Here is a 27,969-nt window from a genome sequence, read left to right as displayed (position 1 = left end):
GAGAAAAGGCACAGGTTATTTAGCAGATAACAGATAAAACACCATTGTATTGTACAGAGTTTATCTATAATCTGCTAAGTAATCTGTGCCTTTTCTCCAGCAGGAATGGCTGCCTCCATGGCTACACAGCAGGGTATTTATATAAACTACAGTGGTGTTTCTAAGGCAAGCACACAACTTTTACCAGTGCTGAACAGCAGTACATTATATTATAATTACTTTAAAACACTTTCATTTTTTTGGTGTTACTGTTCCTTCAACATACAGGCGGCAGTTCAGCCCTTCTTGTATAACTGTACACACTTTCCCACAACTGTTCCCCCTGCACACAAGTGACGCAAATGTATCCGATGGGCGCAATAAATAATCCACTCTAAACTGTTTAGCTACTAGGGAATGGGTCCCACAATGGGACGGCCACTGGACACCAGTAACACTCAGGGTGCTGCGGCAGGGACTAGAAGGGGGCGGGGATAGTGGAAGTTGTAGTTCTGTATCCCTCCGCCTTCCAGTCACGGCCGTCTCTCATTCCGGAAGCGTCCAAATCAGTAACTCGGCTGGCCGCAGGAATCGGAGTCGAGAGCGGAAAGATCGATGAGCCGCTGGCATTTAGAGTGGAAGAGAAAGCGAAGACGGAGCGGGCAGAAGGCGGGGTGCAGAGAGGAGCCGGCTGGCTGCAGGTAATGGTGGTGCTGTGGGGGTTATATTGTGTCACGGTTGCGCCCGGTGTATGGCATTTCAATGCCAGGAGCGAAGATGAAGCATAAGGGATTACGGTGACAGCGGTACCCCTTCTTTCTTTTACTCGTCCCCTATTTTCTTTGGTTTGAACCAACTTTCACCCTCACTATCTACCCTCACAGTGTCACTTGTGTGCCCCCCTAGGTGCTTATGGGGCAGGTGTACCCCCCTCCCCCTTGTGCAGTTCCATTTCCCTGTACTGACAGCCCTAGTGCCTCACCTGCCATATTCCTGCGCTCTCACATCTGTCACTTTCATTTAGAAAGCTTGCTGAACTAAAATGCCCAAATCCTTCAAGGATTACTGAGGAGTAAAGCATTCTGGGAGTTGTAGTCCACAGACTAAAGAAACTAGCAGGGAACAGGAGCCAATCATGTTATAGTGGCAAAACAGGTACCATTTCCTCATTCCTGGGCTTGATAGCCACAGCAGCCGGGGTACATTTCTCTCTGTGTTGTATAGCTCTAACACTACAAGGAGTTTTCCATTGGGCTCTACTGTCTTTCTAAACAAGGGGTATTCATACTAATGCCCACCTGTTGCTAAGCGACAGCACCCTGCATTCTGTTATATATAAGAACTGTTGAAGAGCACTGAACTTTGTAGTTGCACAACAGCAGAAGGGGCACAGGGTGGAGGATATCGCTTTTCTCAGCGCCGGTGAGATACAGATCTGCTGCTGAGTTCAACTGACTGGAAAGTTTCTGCAGTTTCCTATGCTGTAGGTTTGTGTTTGCTCTGTGTATAATACAGGTATGGGACCTGTTATCCAGAATGCTCAGGACCAAGGGTATTTCGGATAAGGGGTCTTTCCGTAATAGGATTGTTTTGCATCCAATAAGGATTTTTTATATCTTAGTTGGGATCAATTATAAGGTACTGTTTTATTTCTACAGAGAAAAGGGAATCATTTAACCATTAAATAAACCCAATAGGGCTGTTCTGCCCCCAATAAGGGGTAATTATATCTTAGTTGGGATCAAGTACAGGTACTGTTTTATTATTACAGAGAAAAGGGAATCATTTAACCATTAAATAAACCCAATAGGGCTGTTCTGCCCCCAATAAGGGGTAATTATATCTTAGTTGAGATCAAGTACAGGTACTGTTTTATTATTACAGAGAAAAGGGAATCATTTAACCATTAAATAAACCCAATAGGGCTGTTCTGCCCCCAATAAGGGGTAATTATATCTTAGTTGGGATCAAGTACAGGTACTGTTTTATTATTACAGAGAAAAAGGGAATCATTTAACCATTAAATAAACCCAATAGGGCTGTTCTGCCCCCAATAAGGGGTAATTATATCTTAGTTGGGATCAAGTACAGGTACTGTTTTATTATTACAGAGAAAAAGGGAATCATTTAACCATTAAATAAACCCAATAGGGCTGTTCTGCCCCCAATAAGGGGTAATTATATCTTAGTTGGGATCAAGTACAGGTACTGTTTTATTATTACAGAGAAACGGGAATCATTTTTAAAATTTTTGATTATTTGATTTAAATGGAGTGTATGGGAGACGGGCTTTCCAGAATTCTGAGCTTTCAGAAGGGATCCTATACCTGTACAGTGAATAATGTACCCCCTATTGTAAAGTATAAGGATATAATAAGTCACCAAGGAGTTCCAGGACAAGGTGGAAGGCCGAGTGCATTTATACAAGTCATGAAATTCTAAGGCAACTTCTGACATCCCCATATTTTAAAATGGGTGCATTATTTATTATAATACACACGTTTCAATGAGACGTGTGGTAGAGATTACATTCCTAAGCACTGATTATAACTGATGACATCACTAAGCACCGTTTAGAAGGATATAATTTACAGGATATTAATGGTTTTTGTGTATTATATAATTAATACATATAATGACATGTCTTAACATCATCACTGTATAGTTTTTTTTAAATGAAAACATATTCTATTCATTAAGTAGGTTAATTGCAAGCAGTATATTACTCATGTGACTATCTGGCTGGAAGGATGATTAGCCTATAAGCCAGGGGTTAGTGACCTTTGGGCCAGCAGAGCTTTACCCTTCAGTCCCCCTCCATCAGCTGAGTTTGTAAGGGGATTCTGAGAGTGGTACATTCAGGGGGAGACGGCTGCCTGTCGGACACTTTACCCACAGTGGCTGGTCACTGCCTTTCATTGCTTAGGGCAGTTGTACTCAGAATTAGGATATAGATCTTTTTTTGGACCCTTTTTTCATTAGGGATTTGCCGACCAAATAAATATATCAGTAATAAGAAATAATGTCCATTAGTGTTAATTGTTTGGGGGAATCGTGTGGAATAGTGTTTATGTAAGTAAATGCAAAAAGCAAAACATGGGGTATATGCTCTTATTGTTGGGCAACAATGCTCCAGAGATGCACTTGATCTTCCTGCAGTTGGATGTTTGTATCACGCTTATTTGTAAATAAAAGATTAAAAACAGGAAAATGCAATTTTCCAATATAGATGAAATGATGACAGATTTTTAAAGTTATATGCAACCGTAAGTGAAAGCAGTATTTGTTTGTTTTCTGCTAGATAGTTCTCCTGCTAAGAATTTCCCACTGCCTGCATACTTCTTCAGAGGTCTGTTAAAGGGCGTCTGTCATAGAAAAATTTGTTTCCCCTCACCGGAAGTGCGGGCTAGTTTGCAAGCTGGACACTCCTCATCAGGCCTGGACTGGCAATCTGTGGGTTCAGGCAAATGCCAGAGGGGCTGCTGTAAGATGCCATAGACACTCACTACTTATTGGGCTGTTTGGGCCTCTGTGTACTTGGAATGCCAGCGCCTATTTTGAATCCTAGGCCTGCTCCTAATTATGACATGGCACTTGCTAGAAGAGTTTTTTTTGGTTGAAGCCCCTACAATGCGGGGAAACAATGTTACTATAGTAGGTGCCCTTTGGGCTAATGCCACATAGGGCTGATTCTCTGCCTGCTGATATCCACAGGCCAAGAATCAGTCCCTACAGGTCTTTCCCTGTATTTGCACCTGTAGTTATTGCATCAGCCCAGACACAACCACATAGAGCAGAATTTGGCACAAAACATGTAAATATACTTTTCATCACCGAAATCTGCTCCATGTGCTACCATCAGGGCTGACACAATGGCTTTGGCTGCGGAGGGAAAGGCTGATGCCAGCATAGACGCTGATACTAGGCCTTGGTTTAACCCATGTGGCATTAGCCTAAATCAACTGGCTACTGTCACATTGTTTTACTAGTTAGAACAGCAATCAACAGACATACTGCTAGCAATAGCATTCACATTTATGCATAACTTGAACAAAAAGATTAAAAATTTGTAATGAGTGTATATTTTTGGGATATTGCTGGGATATAAGATATATCTAATCTCTGTAAAGTACTGCAGAAATGTATTGGCGCTATATAAAAAACAGGAAATATATAAATAAATTGTAGTAGGCAAAATGTCATTTTTGGGTTACGACCCTTTGAATAGTGCAATAGCAAGAGTAGTGTACGGCTCAGATATATATGGCTGCTCTATTCACCAGTGTTCCATGAATACTAAATCTGCACAAATAAATTCACCCTTTCTGTATATGGTTTATATTCCCAAGCCTCCCTGAGGGTCATCGGTTTCCCCTGCGAGTGCCCTGGGCATTTACACAGCCACCTGGGATTGGATTGCACTTAGAGCAACTGGAAGGTAAGGAGGAACAGGAGCAGGGCCATACTTGTATTACTAGGTCCTAGGGGGATGTTCTCCAGGCACCACAAGGCGATCCTCTTCCTGTACCTTCTTTCTTTGTGCAGTTGTGCATTTGCAGTACAGTGATTGTGCTCATAAGTATCAGGAAGTAGAATGTAAATTTAGTTTTAGATTTTGCACTGTTTAATGGAAGAAATAAGAAAAAGCATAATTTCCTAATTAAGGCAATTGGCAAAAAGTATGCTAGGCACAAGCCCTATTTATTGTACTAATGCTGAAAAAGGGGGCTTACAGCCCATATCTATAATTACTTATCCCACCATGCTTCTTTCTGCTATTTACTTCCAGGATTATTTTAGTAGCCCTCATTCATCTTCCCTAGTATCTTTGTTTTTTTCCAGTATTTTTACACTTAGGGAGTGATTTATCAACATTTGAATTTGAATTCTTTTCAAGTTTTTTTGCGCTAAAAAATTCCAATATTTGAACTATGGTTCAAAAACTCAAATGTTCGATATTTATTCAGTGTAAAAAACCCAGCATCTAAAAGCTTGTGAGTTTTTATGTAGAAGTCAATGGGAGCTGTACTAGGCAAAATCAAGCCATATTTTCGAGATTTTCGAGTTTTCATATTTGAATTTTTTATTCAATTAAGCAAACATTCAAGTTTATTCGAAGTAGAAAATAACTCTCCAGTTCACAAGCTCGAAAACTGACAAACCCATAAGCCCATTACTGTTCTGCTTATTTTGGTTATTTCCATATATGCCTTTCCAGTTTTGCTTCATATCTTCATTCTTTCTTTGTCTCTTTTAAGGCTGATGGTACATGGGGCGCTTTGTCTGGCGCTGGCACCCAGCAGAGTATGGCATCAGACAAAACTTTCCTGTCCACCTGTCACCACTTGTAATGTTGTTTCATGGAAAAACACCCAGGCTGATGCAAATGGAACAGTGTTTTCCTCCAGACGACGCCGGCAGTCAAAATGCCCCCTGTGGCATTAGCCTTACAGTCAGCCTCCTGATTGCCCCTCGTATGGCTTTACCATTATGTCATGTTCTTCATCCTGGTCTTTATCATGTTGTTTGTCTCCTTTAATCTTTCTTGTCTTGTTTTTCTGACTTCTCGCCCTGTAGCCTCCTCATTGTTGCTCAAGTCCTCCCACTTGACATACTTGTGCCACATGAAGTGTTTGGTTTTCAAATCCCCTTGCATCATGCCTTTTACTGTAGCTTGACACAATTCAGGAAATAAGCTTTGACATTAGCCGGTAGTTAAAAAAATAACATAAAAGGAAAATTACTGTAGTTATACAGAAATAATCAGGATGAAAGGGTCAGTTTACCTTAAAATGTGCATTTGGTAATATGTGGAGGATGGGATTTTTTTTCCTTTGGTTTGTGCGGTTATTTTGTGTGTGTATAACTGATGTGTTTGGTATTTTGCCCATTTGGTTTATAGTTGGACTTTGTTCTACAACAAAATGTGCTCAAAGCCTGTGGTTATAGCAATGAATGTTATTTTTTGGTATTCCTCCTGGATAATAAGAGCTATATAATTGTCTAAGAATATTAGAAATATCTGACTTGTAGTCCTGCTGTTGTCCAACTGCAACTTTAAACGTCCTCTGTCCATTGGAGAATGGTGTTTCAGCACCACTACCACTATAGAGCAAGTTGGACATTATGGGGCCGATTCATTAAAGTGCTAATTACAAGTATGATTCGCGACAATTCACATAAAATCCGAAAATTTCTGATGTGCGTTAAGTTTGTGAAAAGTCGTGTTGTGTTGTGCTTGTACGAAAATATCGTGGTACGATCCGAAAGTTACAAAATTTTTGTATCCGAACGATTGTAAACGGCGCAAAAACCTTTCTGACTTTGAACCTTCAGTGCATGATTTTGGAAGCCTCCCGTAGGACTCAATGGCATTCTGCAGCTCCAACCCGGCCCAAGGAAAGTCTCCCATAGGGCTCAATGGCACTCTGCAGCTCCAACCCGGCCCAAGGAAAGCCTCCCATAGGGCTCAATGGCACTCTGCAGCTCCAACCCGGCCCAAGGAAAGTCTCCCATAGGGCTCAATGGCACTCTGCAGCTCCAACCCGGCCCAAGGAAAGTCTCCCATAGGGCTCAATGGCACTCTGCAGCTCCAACCCGGCCCAAGGAAAGTCTCCCATAGGGCTCAATGGCACTCTGCAGCTCCAACCCGGCCCAAGGAAAGTTTCCCATAGGGCTCAATGGCACTCTGCAGCTCCAACCCGGCCCAAGGAAAGTCTCCCATAGGGCTCAATGGCACTCTGCAGCTCCAACCCGGCCCAAGGAAAGTCTCCCATAGGGCTCAATGGCACTCTGCAGCTCCAACCCGGCCCAAGGAAAGTCTCCCATAGGGCTCAATGGCACTCTGCAGCTCCAACCCGGCCCAAGGAATGTCTCCCATAGGGCTCAATGGCACTCTGCAGCTCCAACCCGGCCCAAGGAAAGTCTCCCATAAGGCTCAATGGCACTCTGCAGCTCCAACCCGGCCCAAGGAATGTCTCCCATAGGGCTCAATGGCACTCTGCAGCTCCAACCCGGCCCAAGGAATGTCTCCCATAAGGCTCAATGGCACTCTGCAGCTCCAACCCGGCCCAAGGAAAGTCTCCCATAGGGCTCAATGGCACTCTGCAGCTCCAACCCGGCCCAAGGAAAGTCTCCCATAAGGCTCAATGGCACTCTGCAGCTTCAACCTGGCCCAAGGAAAGTCACAATACCGAAGCTTGAATGAATCCAAAACTTTCATACTCGTTGCAACAAATGTGCACAAATTGTTGCAAAGTACGAAAAAGTTGCACAAATTAATGAAAAAAATTGCAGAAAATACACACAGTTCTAAAACTTAGAAAAAATATGAATTTTTACTATTTGGACACAATTGTACATTGATAAATGTGCCCCTATGTGTGTGTGATTTCACTTGAGGTCCCTTAAATCATGAAGGTAGGTTGAACGTATAACAGGTGACTGGTTAAAACTTCTATTCCTGCATTATAGAAGATATTAGGGGATATTTTGCCCCAGCGTCCCATGACTTGTATAACTTAACCCTTTGCCTTCACATGGTTATGGGACTCTTACTGACTGCTGACTTGGTATATGGTATATGTATAATCTATAGAAGTAGTGCATATATAATTCACTAGTATGTGCAGCAGTGATATCCAGACGAAAAAGCTAGCATCAATATTTTCTTTTATTTTTTAGTGTTACTCAAATACTGGCATGGGACCTGTTGTCTAGAATGCTCAGGACCTGTAGTTTTTTGAAATAGGGGTCTTTCCTTAATTTGGATCTCCATACCTTAAGTCTACTGAAACATTATTTAAACAGTAAATAAACCCAATAGGATTGGTTTGCCTCCAGCTTAGTTACCATCAAGTACAAGGTACTGTTTTATTATTACAGATGAAAAGGAAATCGTTTATCCGTTAAATAAACCCAATAGGGCTGTTCTGCCCCCAATAAGGGGTAATTATATCTTAGTTGGGATCAAGTACAGGTACTGTTTTATTATTACAGAGAAAAGGGAATCATTTAACCATTAAATAAACCCAATAGGGCTGTTCTGCCCCCAATAAGGGGTAATTATATCTTAGTTGGGATCAAGTATTAGGTGCTGTTTTATTATTACAGAGAAAAGGGAATCATTTAAACATTAAATAAACCCAATAGGGCTGTTCTGCCCCCAATAAGGGGTAATTATATCTTAGTTGGGATCAAGTACAGGTACTGTTTTATTATTACAGATGAAAAGGAAATTGTTTAAAAAAAAAAAAAAATTAGAATAATTTGCTTATAATGGAGTCGATGGGAGATGACTTTCTTGTAATTCTGAACTTTCTGGATAACGTATAATGGATCCCATGCCTGTATTTTGAAATGTAATGTTGCTGCCATTTGAGGTGGTCTTTGTGGTATATGTTATTGATTCTGTGACTGGGTGCTACCCAAGAATGCATCATTTATATAAGATATTTCTGTTAACTTATCCTTTCCTATTTCCTTAATCAAATACATTCAATTTACGATCAGGATGTCAGTAAGAAAAACAATGATCTTTTTTGTTTGTTTAGCAGGATTGTAAGCCGCGCACAAGCCTCGTTCCTCAAGAGGAAGTGAAGCCCTGCACCCTGTTGTGTTCTGACTGGCCTCTCGCCTTCTCCTATCAGGCTCAGGATGTCCGCAGACACCAACAGCAGCTCTGGCCTGATCCTCACCGCTACTCCCAGCTCTACATCCCTTGTGACAAGCGTGCAGCCAACCTCCAGTACTATTTTCAACAGCACTAACATCACCATACCCCATGTCTGCTTGGTCATTCTCTTTGAAGACATTGGGAATTCCAGGTATGAACCTTTGTCACTCAAATGTATCTGTTCTTTATAACTAACTCACCAGTAATCTATCTTAAGAATGGGCAACTACATGGAGCTAATGTTTTTAACAACACAGGTAAGTGCACCCCATTTTACTGGAGAGTTAGCATTCCTTGCTCACTGAGCCTGAAGCTCAAAGTGGCATTTCTATCTGCACCGACACCTACTGTCAAGCGAGCAACTGAATAACACTGATCATCCTCCTTTGTAATGTGAACAACAATATTTCCACAACACCTTAGAGAGATTATGCATCATTCACATTAGACCCTGCCCCAGCTGAGCTTACAATCTGAGGTCCCTTTCACACATAATATGCAGATTTTGCAGTTAGTTCCCCAGGAAACGAATCTTGTATACAAGCAGCAGCAGTGCTAAGTACTGTGTGTTTATATATGTAAAGTTTATAAAAAGAATATATTTAAAGGTGAAGGAATGGTACAATCACTGGGGGGCACCCCCCAGTAATTGTAATCACTTACCTCATACCCCGGGCCGATGGTCCAGTTAGCAGAAAACTGAACATAAGCAGTAGAGTGAAAAGCCAAACTTTCTCAAACTTTTCCTTTTCTGGGAGGAAGAGGATTGCTCGCTCATATGTACCCTAGGATGGTGCAGTTTTCTGCTAAGTTAAAACCTGGAGGCTCAATTTATTCTTTAAATAAGTCTTGGTGAATATACAGTATGGACTCAAAGTATGAATTAACAGAATACCTGCTGAACAGCTGTAGGAAAGTATCACTATTACTTAATAGTTGCGGCACAAATATCTTTTTAAGTTGAAGTCCCTCACAGCCACCCCCTAGCCCAGCAGTTCCTGCTCGTCATGAAGGGGACCAAGATCAGAAGGAGCCATGCAGTTTTTTTGTGCCACACTGGGTTGGGGTGGAGCGATCCTTCCATAGGCTAATTACAAATGTAAACAGTACTTCAGCTCATGGAAGGATCGTGCCGCCCCAAACCAGCACAATGGAAATCACTGCAGAAGATCCTTTAGGAATGTGTCAGTGTCCCTTTAAGAGGTTAAATGCTATACAAGGAAAGAAAACTCTGTGGCTGTGAACACCTTGGCAAAATAGTTATGTAAGCAGACTTATCCCTGCGCTGAGTTAGTTTTATTGGGACATTTATTGGAGAACAAGAGAGGTTAATGTATAACTAATTTTCATTCACTCTAGTGGGTAAGCTGTTATGGCCCCAAAGCCATGTTTAGGGTTGGTCATTATTTCTGTTCTCAGATACTTAATGCTTGGCACACCCTGGTCTCCAGAACAATGAGGGCACAGCCTAAGGGGGAAATCAATGCAGGAACGATCCTCATATTCACTTGTGGCCCTGCAATTTCCAGTAGTCCTGACTATATTCAAGACTGTAGTGAAAACATTTGCCACAAATATGAATGGTCATAGTTAAACTATTAATATTTTTTGCCTGTAAGCCACACAGATGTATTGCCAAAAAGCAAAGGTTTTCAATTCTAGGCCTGCCAATGCCATCTTATACTCATACCAACTGGAGTGGAGATCATTAACCATTGCATGTCCACAGAAATGCACAGGGAAGCAAAATATCAACAGTAGCAACTGTGAGGCTGCACTCTTAAAGTGCTGTTTCGCATGATGGTTCTGTGTCGCCCTTATAGAATGCACTGTGGACCAGTCTTCTCCTCTTTTTTCCTTGTAAAAATTGCAACTTGTGGTACAGTTTCCTGCTTACATGTATCATAGCTGCATAGTTAAGTTGGGTTAAAAAAGACATCAACTCCAACCTTCTGCACACAGAAGTGATCATTGTACCTCCTGGAGAGCTCTTCAAGGGCTAATATTCAAATCAATATATTTTGTTCTCAAAAGGGCGACTCCAACCAGTTCTAGATTTGAACTCAACAAATTCATCTGGCCAAAGAGATTCAAAATGGAATCCTTCAAAACAGTCATAGCTGCAATTTCTTTAGGTCAGTTCCTGACCGCTCTCTACATATACCCATATTCCCTCCCCATCAGAGGTACTTGCGCTTTGCCTTTTAGAACCGCCACTACCAATTCAATGCTCTCCCATTTCGGGTTAACCTCGGCCCTGAAAGTCTTCACCAAAATAATGGCCAGAATCATGGTAATGATATGGATCAGAGGCATATCAATCACCCCTTACCTGGCCGACTTTTTCATTAAGCCCCCATCCTTCACAGTGGCCCATCACTACAAACAACAAATCTTCCCTAGATCTCAGCCAGACCATAACCAGAAGGTCTTCCTCTTGCAGATCCTTCATCTTCAGTCCCTAGTCAGAACCACTTTGGCAAAGCCTATCCACACGGTACAATTTTGTATGGGAGTCATGGTCTGTACCATGGAGCCAGTTGCCTTCAATCAGCACCATCTCCAAGATGCTTTCCTTTCCCCACTGTTCCTATGTCCCCTAAGAAGATTATGGAGAAAAGGAGATATAGTGTACTCACCGTTAAATTTTTCTCTTCAGTCGCTTGGGGGGACACAGGACTTCCCTCCCTTGGGCGTATTATAGCCGCTGGAGGAGGAGCTAGTTCTTTTTCTTTTGTTTTTGTGTCCTGCCTACCAGCCAAACCCCACTGTTCCTGTGTCCCCCAAATGACTGAAAAAAAAGTGCTTTAATGGCAAGTACACGAAATCTCCTTATCCGTATCGGCTAGTATAATGTTTCTAACCTTAAATAAGTAATTTTATGTGTAAATATTTCAGCACTTGGGCACTTCATTTTGAATGCATTTTGTGTATTCCTGTTACTTTCTCTGTTTTTCAAAGGTTGCCTGCTGGCTGTGTTATGGCCTAGATTTTCAGAAACAGATATACATTACATTTCTGTGTTCTTGTTTCATTTATGGACTCACATGACATGTAGGGAATTTTTACAGCTGACACAAACTTCAGCCTAATCGTGCTACTGTTACAGCTGAACTTTTGGGTGCCAGCACGAGTCCATTTAATGTATAGGTCGGAGGGCCAGACCAAGGGCAGCTTAAAAAAAGCTAAAAAAAGCAGACATGAAAAAAATAACCATGACAAAACTTTTGCAACTTTTCTTCTCGAAACTAGCTTATTTAAGAAGTGACTGTGACAGAATGTTTCAATGCACGTTTTGTGTCAGAAAAAAGCTGCACCCTGGTGAGAATCAAATTGTTCCATTCATTTTTAATGGGGCTAGAAAACTGAAATGTTTTAATAACGGAAAATAAATAAATAAAAGAGTTGTAAGAGACAATTCTCATTGACTTCTACCAGCTTCTCACCAGCTTTTACCTGCTGAGTTTTTTCTGGCGACTTTTTAAGGATTTTTTTTAAAATAAATACAGACTATTCATGGTTATTAAGAATATTTTTGCATTCACATTTTTTACCTCCTGGGGAGGTAAATAGAGGCATAATGCCTGGCCCCTGGATGCCCCTGCTACTCTCACAAACCAAGGGCCCTACAGAATGGTTTTACTAATATAGTAGTGGAAGAGCCTGCACAGAGCCCTGATCTCAACCCAACTGAACACCCTTGAATTGGGGATGGATAGTTGGACTATGTTCAAAGAAGAAGGTACCGGCACACAAGGAGATGCAATAAACACGAGGGGCTTGTCCCCCACTTGCATCACTTTGTGTGCGGGTACCTACTTCTTTCTACTGTGTTGGGGGAGTTCCGGCTCCCCAGGGACCGTGCACCAGGTGGAACTGCTACTAAGAGGACCGGGAGTGCACGTGTACATTTCCTATTCGAATAGTTGGACTATGCTACTTGTGTAAAAGTGAAAGTAACAGTTTAATTAACTCCCAAGAGTACACATTATGGAAAAGGGTGCAAGTATAATATAACCGTATTTATATATTTTTTGCATTTTTATGTGGAATGTTTTCCTTTCATTACATTATTGGGGCTTCTACGGTTGTAATTCTGAAGTCCTCTGTTCTCATTTGTTAAGAAATTGATGCAATTTGAGAGTTCAGGCTGTGACCCCTGTGCCTGTTTCCTTTGCAGGGTCAGATACTGGGATCTCATGCTGCTAATCCCCAATGTTCTCTTTTTTGTGTTTCTGCTTTGGAAACTTCCATCAGCAAGGGCCAAAATCCGTGTGACATCCAGCCCCATTTTTACCACCTTCTACATACTGGTGAGTTTCACTTCTTTTATTCAGTGCAACAAAGACTGGCTTAGCAGAGGAAGAGGAAGCTTCTATGGGAAATGTTTTACAGAACAAAGGTGTGTTGGTCTTCACCAGGGTATAAAAAAGCACCTTGCCCTCTTCAGTTCACCCTGCCTACTCCAAGGGGAAGTAAAATCTTGTTCTGCAATCCTTTGCACCACATACATAGTCTATATTGAGCTTTTGCTATTGGCTTGTCCTAATAAAAGTTTCCAGAGTAGTGTTGGTGTGGGCACTGCTAATAAAGGGCCAATAATAATTTTACTAGGCCGGGGCCCACTGGGAGATCCTCTGATACTGTGCAGACCATTCTGCCCAAGTGTAAGAAGAATATGTTATCCCTTTCTCCTTGAGTTTATTTCTGGCTATAAAATGAATGCTTTTTCTGCTCCATTGCCGAGTGATATATCAGTGGACCATTCAAGCCATAAATGTTGAAAGACACACAGTTTGTACTTTATTATTATCTTTTTATATGCTTTGTGAGCTTTTGTTTAAGGAAAAAGTCTCACTTTGTGACTGTGCAAAAACAATAGAATACAGAGGCGTGTTGCCTGGTGTATGACAAGCTTTTGTGCTGAGTGATTAGTTTCTCAGCAAGCAGCCTATCACAATAATTGTGTGACTGCATGAAGCCACATTTTCCAGTATGACTGATGCAGCTTTAGCAGTTGATGGTGTAGATAGATGCAGGGCAGACAAATTAGGCCTCATTTATGTCCGCAAGTGCAGCGGGCAACTTAATCTTTTCCTTGCCGTGAGTTGCATGAAACACCACTTTCTTTAAAGGTATTTGCGCTCTTTGCACTACCATATAGTGGCGCTTGGCGTGTCTCGCTCCTTCCTGCCTTCAGTTCAAAATCGGCACTATGGACCAGGCATAGCTCAAAGGGTCCCTCAGTGCCCTGCGCCAAAATGTGCAGCACATTTGCTCCAAAAGAATAGGGCGCACACACCACTCACACCGAACACCAGAAACAAAGCTAGGCAGACTTCGAAAATATTAAGGGCAGTTGTGCCCAATTTCTGATGAATTGCAGGTATAGCTGTGTCCATTTTTCCGAACCGGATGCAGCTGTGGTAGGTGCAGTCCAATTGTGTCAAGAGAATCACTAGTTTGTGACCGCAATGAAGCCAGGTTTGTGGCGAATTTATGACTCCGCCACCTGTAGTATTACTGCGACACTGAGCTGGTGTACATTTCCATTTTTAATTGTGGAATTTCTTTTTCCCCCTTGTAGGTATTTGTGGTGGCTGTGGTGGGAATCACACGGGCCATTGTTTCCATGACTGTCAGTTCTTCCAGTGCAGCTACAGTCACTGACAAGGTGAGAGACAAAGCAGCTTGTGTCAGAGGTGAAGGTGATGTTCCTTACTTTCTTCTGCCTCTGGCACGCCCTGATTTTTTTGCACCTTTAATTATTGTGTGTCTTTTCTTGTTCAGTTTAGGAAAGATATTGCCCAACTTGTCACCTTTACTTGAACTACAAGTCACGGCTTCCCCACAACAGCCTTTGGTTGCTGATGGGATGTAGTCAGGTATAGTCCAACAATAGATGGATGGCTGCTGGTTGGTCATGGCTGACAAAAGGCCCATTCTGCCGTGCCTTGTGTCGTTGCCCTCAAGGCCTGTACTCTGCACTAAGCAGGACATATCTTTACAGTTCTGAAATGTTCCACTCAACATAGAAGACCCAGCAAGATTTATCCAAGTAGCCTTTCAGAATCTCTATTCTAACATCGTTGCGCACATGCAGTTCAATCTCTATGATGCACATACACTTATTCACTACCAGATAAGTCAGGGACATATTGAATCCTGTGTACCTATGGTGGTGAAACGCTTACCTGATTGCAGCTAATTATATATCTCTAGATGTTTCCTTTTGTAGGCTACTTCCTCAAATACATTTATAAATATGGCACTAACCACATTTCCTGCTTCTAAAAATAATAGGGAGGACTTCATAGGCTAGTTGGTTTTCTTCTGTCGACATTTTGCAGCCCACATAGATGCACATGATTAGGAAGGTGATAAATACAGTTTGGTGTTTTATAAATGTTTTCATTGTGTCCACAAACTCAATTATGGCAATAGCTTCTCAGACATTTAGTAATATACCCCTGTACGTATGTAAATACAGTTGTAGCCTGAGACATCCCATAGGTCTATCCTGGGCAATCCCAGATAATTATCTCTGAGGAAATGTTATAAGCTCTATTCCTCAATGTCATTAGGGAGGGGTGGCTGGCAAATCACACAGTAATTATCTCTGGGCATGACAAAAGCCTCAGTTTCTATTTATACCACTGAATGAAATATACCTGTACATGTCTTATAAATCAAGCTGCTTGGATTAGTTCAGTGTTTCAGACACAGATAAACCAGCCCCTTTCGTGCAAGTAGAACAGTTTTCTAATCAGAATCAACAAGTTTTTCCTGTATTTTTAATAAAGTTTGGATATGTTAACTGAACAATGAAACTTACAGCAAATGAATGAAATAGTATCTCTTTAATATGTAATTCCTAGAGGGAACTTGACACAGTGGCGCTAAGTTATCACATGGTAGCCACCGTCTCAGCCTGCACATTGCTCAGGGTTGACACAATTACTTAAAATTTTGCCATCGCATAGTACTCTCCTTTTATTATAGCAACATTTTTTAATCAAGCTGTAAAAGTGTTCTGTTATTTATTTTTGTTAGGTTAGAGGTTTACATTCCATGTATTTATACAGTTTATAAGTACAGCGCATCTGTTTACATTGCCTTAGCTATAGATGGTGATACAATGGCCAACCTGTATCATACGAACGGAAACCATATCCATATCACTGGGTGTACACATGGATGGCCACGTTCTAAGCGTGTAAGGATAGCCTCCGCCACTTAGGCTGTCCTTTTTATTTCTAAATCAGCTGCAGCCATTCCAGGTAACAAAAATGTTTCTGAGGTTTCTGAGGCATTTTGCTTAAGGGGGCAGTGGCACTGATCATGGTAGTACACATAAAATCCCTGCCATAAAGCAGAATAGACTTGTGTTGTCCCATAAAGGACTTAAGTCAGGTGTTTACCAGGAAAAAGATTCCCTATGCAAGCACAAAAGGTGCCAATAATCTTTAAAATTTGAAAAGTAAAACATTTGTTTAAGAAAAAAAACAAAACCACATATTTGGCTACAAGGGGAACTGCACCCAATTAAAAAATATGCAGCCTTTTTATGATTTTTAATGCAATAATATGGTTTGGAACAGTTCCCCAAGCCCCGCCCCCTGTTCCCCTGCTGATCTGGCTGACTACTTTGTGACTCAAATCAAATGTAACAGTAGTCGACTGTCCTCAGGCTGCCTTCAGCCTGCATCCTCCCAATCCCACAATTCCCTGCAATAAGGAAAGGAATGCTGTCTGTAAGCTGTGGAAAAGTTGTTACAATTTGTAACATCTGTGTTTTAGTCCCTCCTCCCCTGCCAGGATTTCAAATGATGCAGAAAGAGAAGAACTGTTTTGCTGCTGGATTTCAGCATATAAAAATTAGATTTATTAATACTTTTATTAGAGTGATAAGTATATTAAGGGTAAAATCTTGTTAGAAATCTGTTGTAGCACATCACCCCTATCGATTTGCAAGATGTTGGATTTTCGGTTGCTGACGTTATACTTTGCCTTTCAGGTCCTTTGGGAAATCACCAGGTTTTTCCTACTTGCAATAGAGCTCAGTGTGGTGATCCTGGGCATTGCTTTTGGTAAGTCGGATCCTGCTCCCCATTACTTGCCTTGATTTGTAATGTTTTTTGTCTTGCACACAAGTTGCCATATGGCGCCACTCAGATATTATTTCATTATCCCTATGATCACATCAGTCAGAGATTTACTGTAACTGGCAATTGTCAAATAATAGTTTATAGTAGGGCTGTTCCGCTGGAGGTCCGTAGGGTGAATGTGGTTCACCAAGCCATATTTTATGTGCCCCAGTAATTGCTGTGCTCTCCATAGACTTTTATATTTAATCATCCCATATAAGCAGCATCAGATAATCAGCCCTCATGTACATACCGTATTTAAAGGGGTTGTTCACATTTGAGTTAACTTTTGGTATGATGTAGAGAGTGATATTCTGAGACAATTTGCAGTTGGTCTTCATTTTTTATTTGTAGTTTTTTGGTTATTTCATGTTCAGTTCATTTTCAGTTTCAGCAGCTATTTGGTTGCTAGGGTCTAAGTTACCTTAGCAACCAGGGAGTGGTTTGGATGAGAGACTGGTATATGAATAGGAGAGGGCCTGAATAGAAAAGAAAGTTACAAAAAGTCAGAATAAAAAATAAAGTTGTAGCCTTACAGAGCAATGGTTTTTTGGATGCTGGGGTCAGTGACCCAATTTTATACTGCAAAGATTTGCAAGAAGGCAAATTATTATAACTATATAGTATTAACTATAACAAATAAATAATGAAGACCAATTGAAAAGTTGCTTAGAATAGGTCATTCTAGAACATACTAAAAGTGAGCTTAAAGGTAAACCACCCCTTTAATTCTACAGAGCAGCTAAAGCCCAGAAGACCTTGTTGTAGGAGTGCTTTTTGCTGTGCATACAGAACTGTAATCCTGTCCAGGGCTTGTCCCATTCCTTGTATTAGAGGCCTTACACATACTCCAGTCATGCTGGGCTGGCATAGGTGCCCAATCCATCATTGACAGTGGTGGTTAGCTATATGGCAGTATTCTTAAAGCTGCATTATTCTCTATTCTTAATCATCTTGTACTTTGCTGTTTTGGCCCACTATCCTTACCTGATGGATTTCCATGGGGTTCCTTGCTTCACTGGGGCAGGGACTGATGGGAATAATGAACAATCTCTGTGAAGCTCAGCAGGCCATGTTGGTGCTCTACAAATAAAGGATAACTGTAATGAAACAAAAATGCACGGTCTCTCATGGATGATAAACATAACCACGTCTGACTTCTTCCCCCAGGCAGGCAGGCAGGAAGGACTGGTATAAATTCATGTTTGTTGTTTACTTTTCCCTATGTTAAGGTCACCTTGAAAGTAAATCCAGCGTGAAGAGGGTTCTAGCAATCACTGCAGTCTCGTCTCTTGCTTACTCTGTAACTCAGGTGAGCCCTGGCTTCCTTTCCTTTCACCTTCTGTTTTCCTCACTTTCTGTTTTCTCTTCTATTTTCCTTTCCTCACCCAACAGAATTGTTTTGCACTTACAATGAAAAATAGTTTTTTGATGCAATCAGCCAATTTATTGCACACTTTCTGCTATTGCTGCAGCTCTGTATTATGCTTTTCAGAGCTCAGACACGTATAGCTTCTAATAATACAGCTCTGACTGTGATAGCTAGTGCTGTTTTGGTAATAGGAGACATATAGGTTCCCCTCTACCTGCCCTAAACTTTCTGGACTTGCGGTTTTCCGGATAAGAATGAAGATCCAAGGATAATTTAAAAAAAACAAAACAAAAAAAACAAAACATTGTTTTGCCATCAATATGGATTTATGCTGCTTAGTTAGGATCAAGTACAAGGTACTGTTTTATTATTAGTTATTAGTTGCTTCTGCCCACATAGATGATTGTAGTCTGATTCTAAACTGCATCTGAGTGGTGCCCTGCCATTCATAGGAATATCTGCAAGATATCACTCACTGGAATTCACATTCTCATTATTATTATTTAGAACAGCCATCAATATGTTAGTAATGTCCAGCCTCTCCTCCCATCCTTTTTCAGTGAAAGTCTGTGCTAAAGGTCTGTGCTGGTATCCGGAGCTTAATCACAGACGCAATTGCATAGACACCCTTCTCATAACTAGAAACTTGAGCCAAACTGGGTGTGCAGATGGAAGGGCAGACTCACTCCATTTCAATATAATAAATCTATTTTACATTTAGTAATCCACAGCATGCAGGAAAGTAGGGTACAGGAGGTAGTTCCATGTCTCTTCCTTGTGCTATACAAATTTCTCACAGGAAGGGTCTTCATTCTCTTTGCTTTCAGGGCACACTTGAGATCCTGTACCCCGATGCACATCTGTCTGCTGAAGATTTCAACATATATGGGCATGGTGGGCGGCATTTCTGGCTTGCCAGTTCCTGCTTTTTCTTTCTGGTACGCAAATCATATTTCGCTTTCTGAATTCTACACTACCATGTGTTTATCCAAAAATAATGAAACAGTGTACTTTTCTGACCCAATGAAAAAAAAATGTGACATATATAATCTCATTTCTGATAATATTTTGATGATTCAAAAAAATACTAAAAATGAATGTGAAAGGGAACCACCCCTTTTAAGGTCAGTTTGGCTTTCTACGCATGGTTCCAAATTGGATACCGATCTGGTAATTTGTTCATGTTGTAGCCATATTTTGCTAGATGATGAGTTCTGATGCACAGCTTCATCTGACAGAATTAGAGTGCCTGCTACACACACAGAAGAGTCTAATCAACAGTAGATATATATTTCTGTGCCAAGCAATTAGAAATGTTGAAGTATTTTACCAGATTGAGAATTTTGAAGGGCTTGCAGCTATAGTACATAATATCAAAATTAACTTCTCATTTCATTTCAGGTTTATACCCTGGTGTCTCTACTACCCAAAACACCCCTCAAGGATCGCATCTCTCTACCATGTAAGTTAGCATTGAATCAACATAAGAAAAATGTAAACCAGGTAGTATAGTTGTGCAAGAAGGGCCAAGCTCATTTGTGTGTGGCAGGGTGCTCCTGTGAATCCATAAAGTGATAGGATATAATATGGGCAAAGTTTGTCCCATATTTAATGACCCATTGCAAGGAATAATAACCCAACCAAAAGCCATGTCTGCCACAGCCTGTACATTTGAGGTTCCTTTGTTTAGGGCGAAGACACACTGAGCTACTTATTGGCAGCTACTTGTCACAGCTACTAAACGCCATAAAATACCGTGCCATAGACAATACTGAGAATTGCCTCTGCTAAAACACACGTAGCTGCTACTAGTAGCTCCGCGTGTATTTGCCCTCATTATTGCATTTAAAATTATATAAGAATGCTATACACCTTTTAAGCCATCAGTAATGGTCTTCCTGTAGCCCTACTAAAGATGTGAATATGTTGCCCATGTACTGCTACAAAAGTGAAGTTATATTTTCCTATGTTTATTTTCCATTGGGACTTTTTCCCCACTTTTAGCCAGGAAGAGTTTCTATGTGTATGCTGTGATCTTGGCTGCCCTGAACCTGGTCCAGGGAATAGGAAGTGCCTTGCTGTGTGCTGATATTATAAATGGATTATGGTAAGTTTGTTACAGCCCTGCTGTTGCTATGTAGCCATAGACATGGTGATGGCTCTGTGTTTACATGTGTGGCCATGACGGTTTGCCTTGAATGTCAAGAGGTACAGGGCAGCTAACTGGAGAGTCCCTCAGAATGTCAGTACATGCATTTTCAATAACATAATGTCACAATGTAAACAATCAATGCAAAATGAATAGGGAGTACACTTGTAAATATGTGTTAGAGGGATTTATTCTAAGCAGCATTTCAGGTGGTCTTCATTATTTTTTTGCATGTATTTTTAAACTAAAAGCATTTCTATTAATCTGAGAGCTTCAGAAACAATACAGTAAATAATTAAACTGAAAAAAAGTATTAAAAAAAAAAAGGAGGAGACCCATCCTAATAATACTGCTAGCTGCATAATATATATATATATATATATATATATATATATATATATATATATATATATATATATATATATATATCTCTTAGGCAAGTAATGCCTTAGATTTCATATCTGTGACCTCAAAAGATATGTATTCAACAGTCAAGTACATAGCTGTATTTATTTTTCCTCCATTGCAGTCTTGTGGACGTCACTACGTTCCTGTACTTCAGCTTGTTTGCTCCACTCATGTATGTGGCATTTTTGAAAGGCTTCTTTGGGTGAGTAGCAGAAACACTTTACTATTACTGGTCCCAAAAGATCTGTTATTTGGTGTAGCAGACTTTCAGCCATGGAAGAGGGTTTACACTTATAGCAAGTGTCATTTAAAATAAGTGACACCACTGAATTAAACACTCAGAATGCACCGACAGGGTGAAAAACAGCCAATCGTAATCTTTCTGCTGGCATATTTACTCCAGCGTAGAAAATATACTATATGACACAAGTCTTATTATACAGGTATGGGATCTATTTGGCACCTAGATTTTTTGTTTGTTTGGGGATAATGGTTGAGAGCAGTAGCCATATACAGAGGCAAGAAGATACATATTTTAATTCTGATTATTTAGCCAGGAGGAAGGATTTGTTAAAAGAAAACTATACCCCCAGAATGAATCATTAACCAACAGATAGTTTATATTATGTTAAGTGACCTATTAAAGAATCTCCCCAAACTAGATAAAAAAAAAAGATGTGCACTGTGAATCCTATAATCTCAGGGGTCGGCCCATAATTCTTAAAATGGCAATTTTCTATTTAGGATTACCCAATAGCACATACTACTAAAAAAAAAAAAAAAAAAAAGTACATTTTTATGAATAAGGTTTGTTTAGCTGAAGCAGGGTTTTACATATGAGCTTGTTTATGCAATATACAGACCTACATTGTTTGGGGGTATAGTAAAATGAGAGAACTAGCACTGTACCTAATCCCTTATGCTTAGGTTGTGGCTATTGCTCACATGTATTATGTTGGTGAGTCTGCCACCTTGTGGAATATGAGATGCACTCATGTATGTACATATAAAAAACATGGCTGAAATGTCATGCATATTTAGAAATCAGTCACTTCTTTAGGCAGCCACAAAACTCCAGTTTTAGGTTAAGCTTTTTTAACTAATTATAACTGGCTTGCTGACTAACAGGCTTTCAACTGATCAACCCCTAATTTATCAGTAATGCTAGTAAGAATAGAAGAGAGCAGTATTATGTAGGTTAATCGGGAAAGAATGAGTCAATAAGAGGGTGTCTGTGGAATGACTATGGTTGAAGTTGGGGTAATGACGAGGAAGGGAAAAAACTGTGGATATTTGTAGTCATATAAATCTGTAACAAAAGTTATTATTTAATTGTAAGACCCCACCCTATACCAGGGGCGGTTGTACTCACTCAATATAATTTTTTTTTTTTAAAAAAGGTTAGTCAATATTAGAACCCCAGCATGATGGCTTAGGGTAATTAGAAGCTTTGATAGAAAAAAAAGCCTTCCTGGAAGTCCCCAGGCATCATTGCTATTAACCCTTGCAGGGCCATGCAATTACCTGTAATATATTAGTTTTTGACACATGTCAGACACTGATATATTACAGGGAGCTTACAGGCTGACACATTATGGATGACTTTTTCTCTATGATCACTTTTGCTGTCATAAACCACATAACTACTAACACATAAAACAGAACGGTGTTTCTTCTGTATTCTAACCTTGCAGTGAATAGTGGTTTAACAGAAATCATCATGGATACATAGATTTGCATTTGTCTCTGTGAAATATTTGTCTCTGTGAGTATTTTCAAGCTTTTTCCTTTACATCATTGAGTTTCAATGTATGAGTCCAGCTGTTGCTGTTTTTATGCTGGGAGCAATATTTGGTAAGCCACTGGTTCTATCAGGGAAGATGGTTCCACCAACAAATAATGTATGAGCATGTACAGCTGATTAGCTTATAGAGCCCCTTGCCCAGGAGGCTCCAGTTGTTTGCATCATTTTTAATTTTTTTCCTTTAACTGTTTCCTTTTGTCTTTATCATAGATCGGAGCCAAAGATCCTCTTCTCCTACAAATCCCAGGTGGATGACCCAGATGAAACTGAGGTTCACCTCCCTCACCCCTACGCTGTAGCCAAGAAGGAGGGCATAGACACTGGCTTCTACTCCAACACTCAAATAGACACCACAGCGTATCTCGATGATGTGGCCTCTATGCCCCATGTGGTAGGGAGCATTAACAGCATTGACAGTGACCGCTGGAAAGCTATAAATGCTTAGTGTTGGACAGCACATTGGTGCCAGAATGTCTGGATCTCAAAGTTTTAAACTTCAGAGACTGAAGTGGTTATTCCCATGGAAAGGCATTGGTCCTGAAATCTCCTTTTCCAACATCACCCGAGGAACAAGATCAACCCCATCTACATACAGGAGAGGCCAGAGCAAGTGCTGCTAAACCTTTGCACTGTGTTTCCTTGCTGGGTTGCACTGACAAAGCGTAGATGATATTATTCATCTCTGAGCACCCTTCGCTGTCATAGGGCAGGCGAACAATGGCGTACTATTCCACAGCAAATCTGTCAGCCCGAAAGGATCAGTATTCTATGAATAAGGCAACATTTCCTTCATACGTATATACAGTGGTCTTCAGTCCTTAGGAGCCATTGGCTGAATTCGAATGACTCATCTGTGCTCCTTTAAATGTCTTCTCTTGTGCGCCGATTTTTAAAGGGATTCAGTCCTTAAATTATAAAAAAAAAAGTCTCTTTTAACCTTTAATTCTGGAAATGCAACATTTCTTGAAAATGTTATAATCCTTCTCTAAAGGGGCCAGTGAGAACACATTATCAGCATGTACTATACCCAAACAGGCATTTTTATCTTTACCTATGCAAAACTGACAACACACAAACTGACGTTCTTTTCTTCTTACTGGCAAATCCGTTGCTACTTTAAAGCAGGTAGACAAAAGTCCTGTGGATATTAATGCAGGCGCCGATGGGCTTCCCAGTTAAGGACACATTAGCCCATTTTATATTTTAAGGTAGTTTCCCTTTAAAAAAAAAAAAAGGTTTGACTCCTAGAGAAAAAGATTTTGCATTGTAAGACACAGTGCAGACATTGGTCATAATAGTAGCGATCCACTGTATTGTTATTTTAATTTCAATGTTTAATGGAGCAACTTGACTCTAGTGTTGGGTTACATTTTATTTTGTTTTTATATTTCCATGGAGCTGCAGAAGAATCACATTTGGTTTAAGTGCTGTTTCATTTTAGGTTTGTATTTGGCTTTGCTCCCAATCTGCAGCACCTCTCACATCTGTAGTTTGATTGGCAGGACTGGGAGGCAAACTAGGAGGATGTCACAATGGGCAAGGCTGCTTGCTAGATCTGTTGTGAAAATGGTAAAACCTCAAGACAGGATTTCTATTTTCGGCTGCATCAGTTATTGCATGTAACCAACCTAATGCAACTTATAGTAGCAACAAAATTACCGACATGCCGTGCCCAGCGCTGCTTGTGATCCCTCTGTGAATTCTTGCCTTCATAGGACAATTAGATATTGCTGTTAGACATACTCTAGTAGCAGTAGTAAATAGGTGATTTGTCTTTGCTGCATTTATAGGAAAGGGAGGCTTAAACTGCAGAAGGCAATTGGTTGCGCTTGTCCTTTTTGCTTTTTACAGGTCTTTTTATTTGATTAACAGAAATATTTTATTCTTTAAGGTTTTTGTACCGTTGTGGATCATAGTTGGGAGATTTTGATGGGTTATGGGTACAGCGCAATGGCCCTGAAGAAGTGCATGTACAAATCATTGGTTCTGTTTGATGGTTTGTACATAAGCTGGGAGTTGTAAATCAGCACCATCAGAAAAATAGGATTTTGAGCTCAGAAACTAAGGTTCTGATTCATTATAATCTTGTTGGCGAGGAAGAAGCAGCACTGTCCATTTATACCTACTAGAGAACGAGACAGTTGAATGACTGCTTATATAAACAGCCTATAGCACTGGTGGGCTTTCTGAGCTGATGCGGTGGGCTCTGAGCACGAAAGGGACACAGGTTCCTCATAGTTATACTTGGCTGCTGTTGTTTGTTGGCTTATCCCCACTGTTTTTGTTGGCATAGTAAATATATTGGTGCTGAGTGAGATATTGTTTCTCCATATTTGGTCAGAAACTAAACTGCACATACGTAGGGGTGAAGGAGGCGGTAAATTGGGTGCCCTCAGGTTGAGTGGTAGAATCTCTGCTTCCTAAGAAACTTTGGCAGCAAGTGACAAGATCTAAATGGTTTATGAAGGTCCCTAATTATTTTGCAGTTATTCCTGTTTGTTATGTAGTTGGTGGACTATGGCCCTACTTGTGAACTCTGTTTTCGCCCACTGTTGAGAATACCAGCACCCTTTATCAAAGGGTGAAAATTGTGTCCTCCCCCTTGATACATATGCATCAAAAAGATCCTATACATGTGAAAATATGCTGTAGAGAGCTCCGTTTTCACCCGTTTGGAAATATGCCCTGCCTTCTCAAAGTTGTTTAGAAAGGGTGGAAATAGAGTTCACACCAGTTCAATAGAGGGGAACTGCACAGCGCTCTCTTCACTTTTATAAGATGTGTAGAGGCATATTCATCAAAAGGTGGACTGTATTGTCACCATGACAAATATGCCCGTAAGTGTGCTGGTATTGTTAGCAGAGAAGTATAGCATGCACACACTATAGATTTCAATGCTGAGTGTCAGGATATGAGGAGCTAGCCCAGTTTCAAGCTATAGTGGAGATGAGTTGTGGTGGGGGCAGTTTCTGGCTCCTGTGGTAGCTGTATAGGGAGGTACAAAGTGCCTCTGTTTTCTGTTTACCAGCATTGTCGGATCACACATCCATCTGACATACCTTTAGTGCCCAATCCCTACTATGTTCTGCCACAGATGTTTCTTATACATAACTATCCACCCCCCTTGCTGTTGCAGGAACAAAATTGAATAGAACTTTTCTTTAAAAAATGTTTAATTCAATATGGCACTTACTTTAAAGGGTAACTAAACCCTTGCACTTATGTCTTCTCTACAGCATGTATTAATATAGCAGTGCCTGCCCAGAGGTGCAGCAACACCATGGCATAATGCTGACTGCCATCTAAACATACCCCCTTGTACATGGCTGATTCTTCATCTCTCAGCCACAGAAGTATTTACTAAGAGGACATGATTGTTTTGTGCTTTTGTCCTTTTATAATCCGCAGTACAAGCAGGGGTTCTTTTTAGGCAACTGTATTGTATTTACCTTTAATGTTGGACTCCTCCTCCAAACCACCCTGACAAGGCTGGGCAATAAATTTAATATAAATGTGACATCTCTGCCGAACACACCTCAAGGACACTTGGGGTACAAATCCAGGTTTACTTAATGCTGGTTATATATTTTTTAAGCCCAAGAATGTGATATGAATCTTGTATTTGACGGCTTTCAGGTCTCTTGTTATTCAGCTCTACTTTTGCCACTAGTGACCAGTTAACACTCAGCAGCAGATGAAAGGGCTGGTTCACCTTCAAGCTAACTTTTGGTATGTTATAGAACTTTTCAATTGTCTTCATTTTTTGTTCCTGAACTATTTACCTTCATCTTTTGCCTCTTTTCAGTTCTCCAATGCGGGTCACGGACCCCTGCAGCGAAAAAAACTATTGCTATTGTATAGGTATTGCCAATTTTTATTGCTTATCTTGCTATGCAGTCCCCTTACTATTCATTTAGTGGTTCATTTAAGCAACTGCCCAGTTGTTAAGGTATATTGGACCCTAGCAACCAGATAGCTGCAGAAATAGCAAATTTCAAATTGTCTCAGAATATTACTACATCATAATAAAAGTTCAGTTATAGGAAAACTAACCTGTTAAAGAAATGGCCACGGATCGGCAAGTGTATTTTTGCACTTCTTATAATCAAGATGGGCCTTTACCTTAAAGGGCACCCTGAAATTGCTTCCCTTGCCAGAGGTGCGGGCTAATAGAGCCTACAATCCGGTTGGAGGAAACAACAGTTAAAAAAAAAAACAAGAAAACTCCCTACAGCACTAGGCTGCCCGCACCAGCCAGTAGGGAGCTCCTGGGGCAGGCGTCCATGTTGTGACACAGACATTCGCTTATCTAGCAAGTGCCACAACCCGATCATTAAGCGCATGTGTGTACTGTAGGTGGGTGAGTTGCATCCACGCATGGAGCTGTACTCATTATGTACATGGCTGTCTGCACCGGGAGCTCCCTCCTGGTTGGAACGGGCGGCCTAGCACTGGTGGGGGCTGTTTTAAATATATATATATATATATAATTGTTTCCCTCTACTGGAGTGTGGGCTCTATTAGCCCTGGTGGGGGGAAGCAATTTCATTGTGATAGGTGCCCTTGAATAGGGGGTGAATGCATGTCAGGAGCATTGTAAAGACAATAAAATGTATGCAGCTGTGAATGCATTTCATGGAGGGCCAATTTACTGTGTTTAAAATGCACTCGAGCTATATTACAAGCACCCATGTGTATGTAACCAAAAAAAGCTGGACTGCACCATAAGTGAGTCATTGGTAATGTGCAACCCCAACTGGGTGGCTGTAGGTTGCCAATGTCCTCGTTTAAAAAAAAAAAATGTTTAACCTATTTGCTGCCAGAATGCTGGAAATCATTTGAGCTGGCTGTAGACAATGTAAAACAATCACATTTTTTTTGTATAACAGGGAGATGTGCAAATACTGAAGGGTAACTGAAGCAATTGTCTATTTATCTTTATTCTGCATTTTTATTTTCTCTTACCTGAAACATTCCAGTATCCAATCTGGTTGGCTGAAGAGCAGAAATAGTTGTCAGAAACAGATGATATCAATGCAGGTAACACTGAGGAGAGAAAAAAATGTCTATGTATTTACAAATACTATATGAAATGTAAATATTATATTTTTATGATTGTTAAAAATAAAGTCTGCTTTAGAAAAAGATAGCTGGTGTGTTAGTTCCGTGTAAACTGTAATGATCACAGAACCTTGTATTATTGGTGAGCGCAACCAGATATTGGTGTCTCCTATGGCTAGTCAGAGAAGCTGACTGACACCCAACAAACAAACATATATAAAATGATATAAAGTGATATTCAACAAATACATATCCATAGAGCTCCATATGGCCAAGGAGGTGGCAGAAGCTTTCCTGACTCACCCCATTCTCATATTTGCCATTAAACCTCGAATTTGCAATCCTGCATTTTACACCATAATTTTATCCCATTTT

The 27,969-nt window shown here is 40.5% G+C and overlaps 1 protein-coding gene across 3 annotated transcripts; it reads left to right on the top strand.

Moving 5' to 3' along the window:
• The first annotated feature begins 407 nt into the window (after positions 1-407).
• Positions 408-27,680, top strand: tpra1 (transmembrane protein, adipocyte asscociated 1). 3 transcript variants are annotated; one of them, XM_031899897.1, is made up of 11 exons: positions 408-680; positions 8,628-8,804; positions 12,834-12,966; positions 14,241-14,327; positions 16,671-16,743; positions 18,033-18,112; positions 19,000-19,110; positions 19,574-19,634; positions 20,177-20,279; positions 20,851-20,931; positions 22,744-27,680. In XM_031899897.1, the coding sequence occupies exons 1-11, from the start codon at positions 595-597 to the stop codon at positions 22,976-22,978; spliced, it is 1,227 nt and encodes a 408-aa protein (XP_031755757.1). In that variant the 5' UTR covers positions 408-594; the 3' UTR covers positions 22,979-27,680.
• The last annotated feature ends 289 nt before the right edge of the window (positions 27,681-27,969 follow it).

This window comes from Xenopus tropicalis, chromosome 4 (genome assembly GCF_000004195.4).
Source record: "Xenopus tropicalis strain Nigerian chromosome 4, UCB_Xtro_10.0, whole genome shotgun sequence".
NCBI lineage: Eukaryota > Metazoa > Chordata > Amphibia > Anura > Pipidae > Xenopus > Xenopus tropicalis.
The sequence above is the reverse complement of the archived record's forward strand: the minus strand, read 5'-3'. Positions and strand labels throughout refer to the sequence as shown.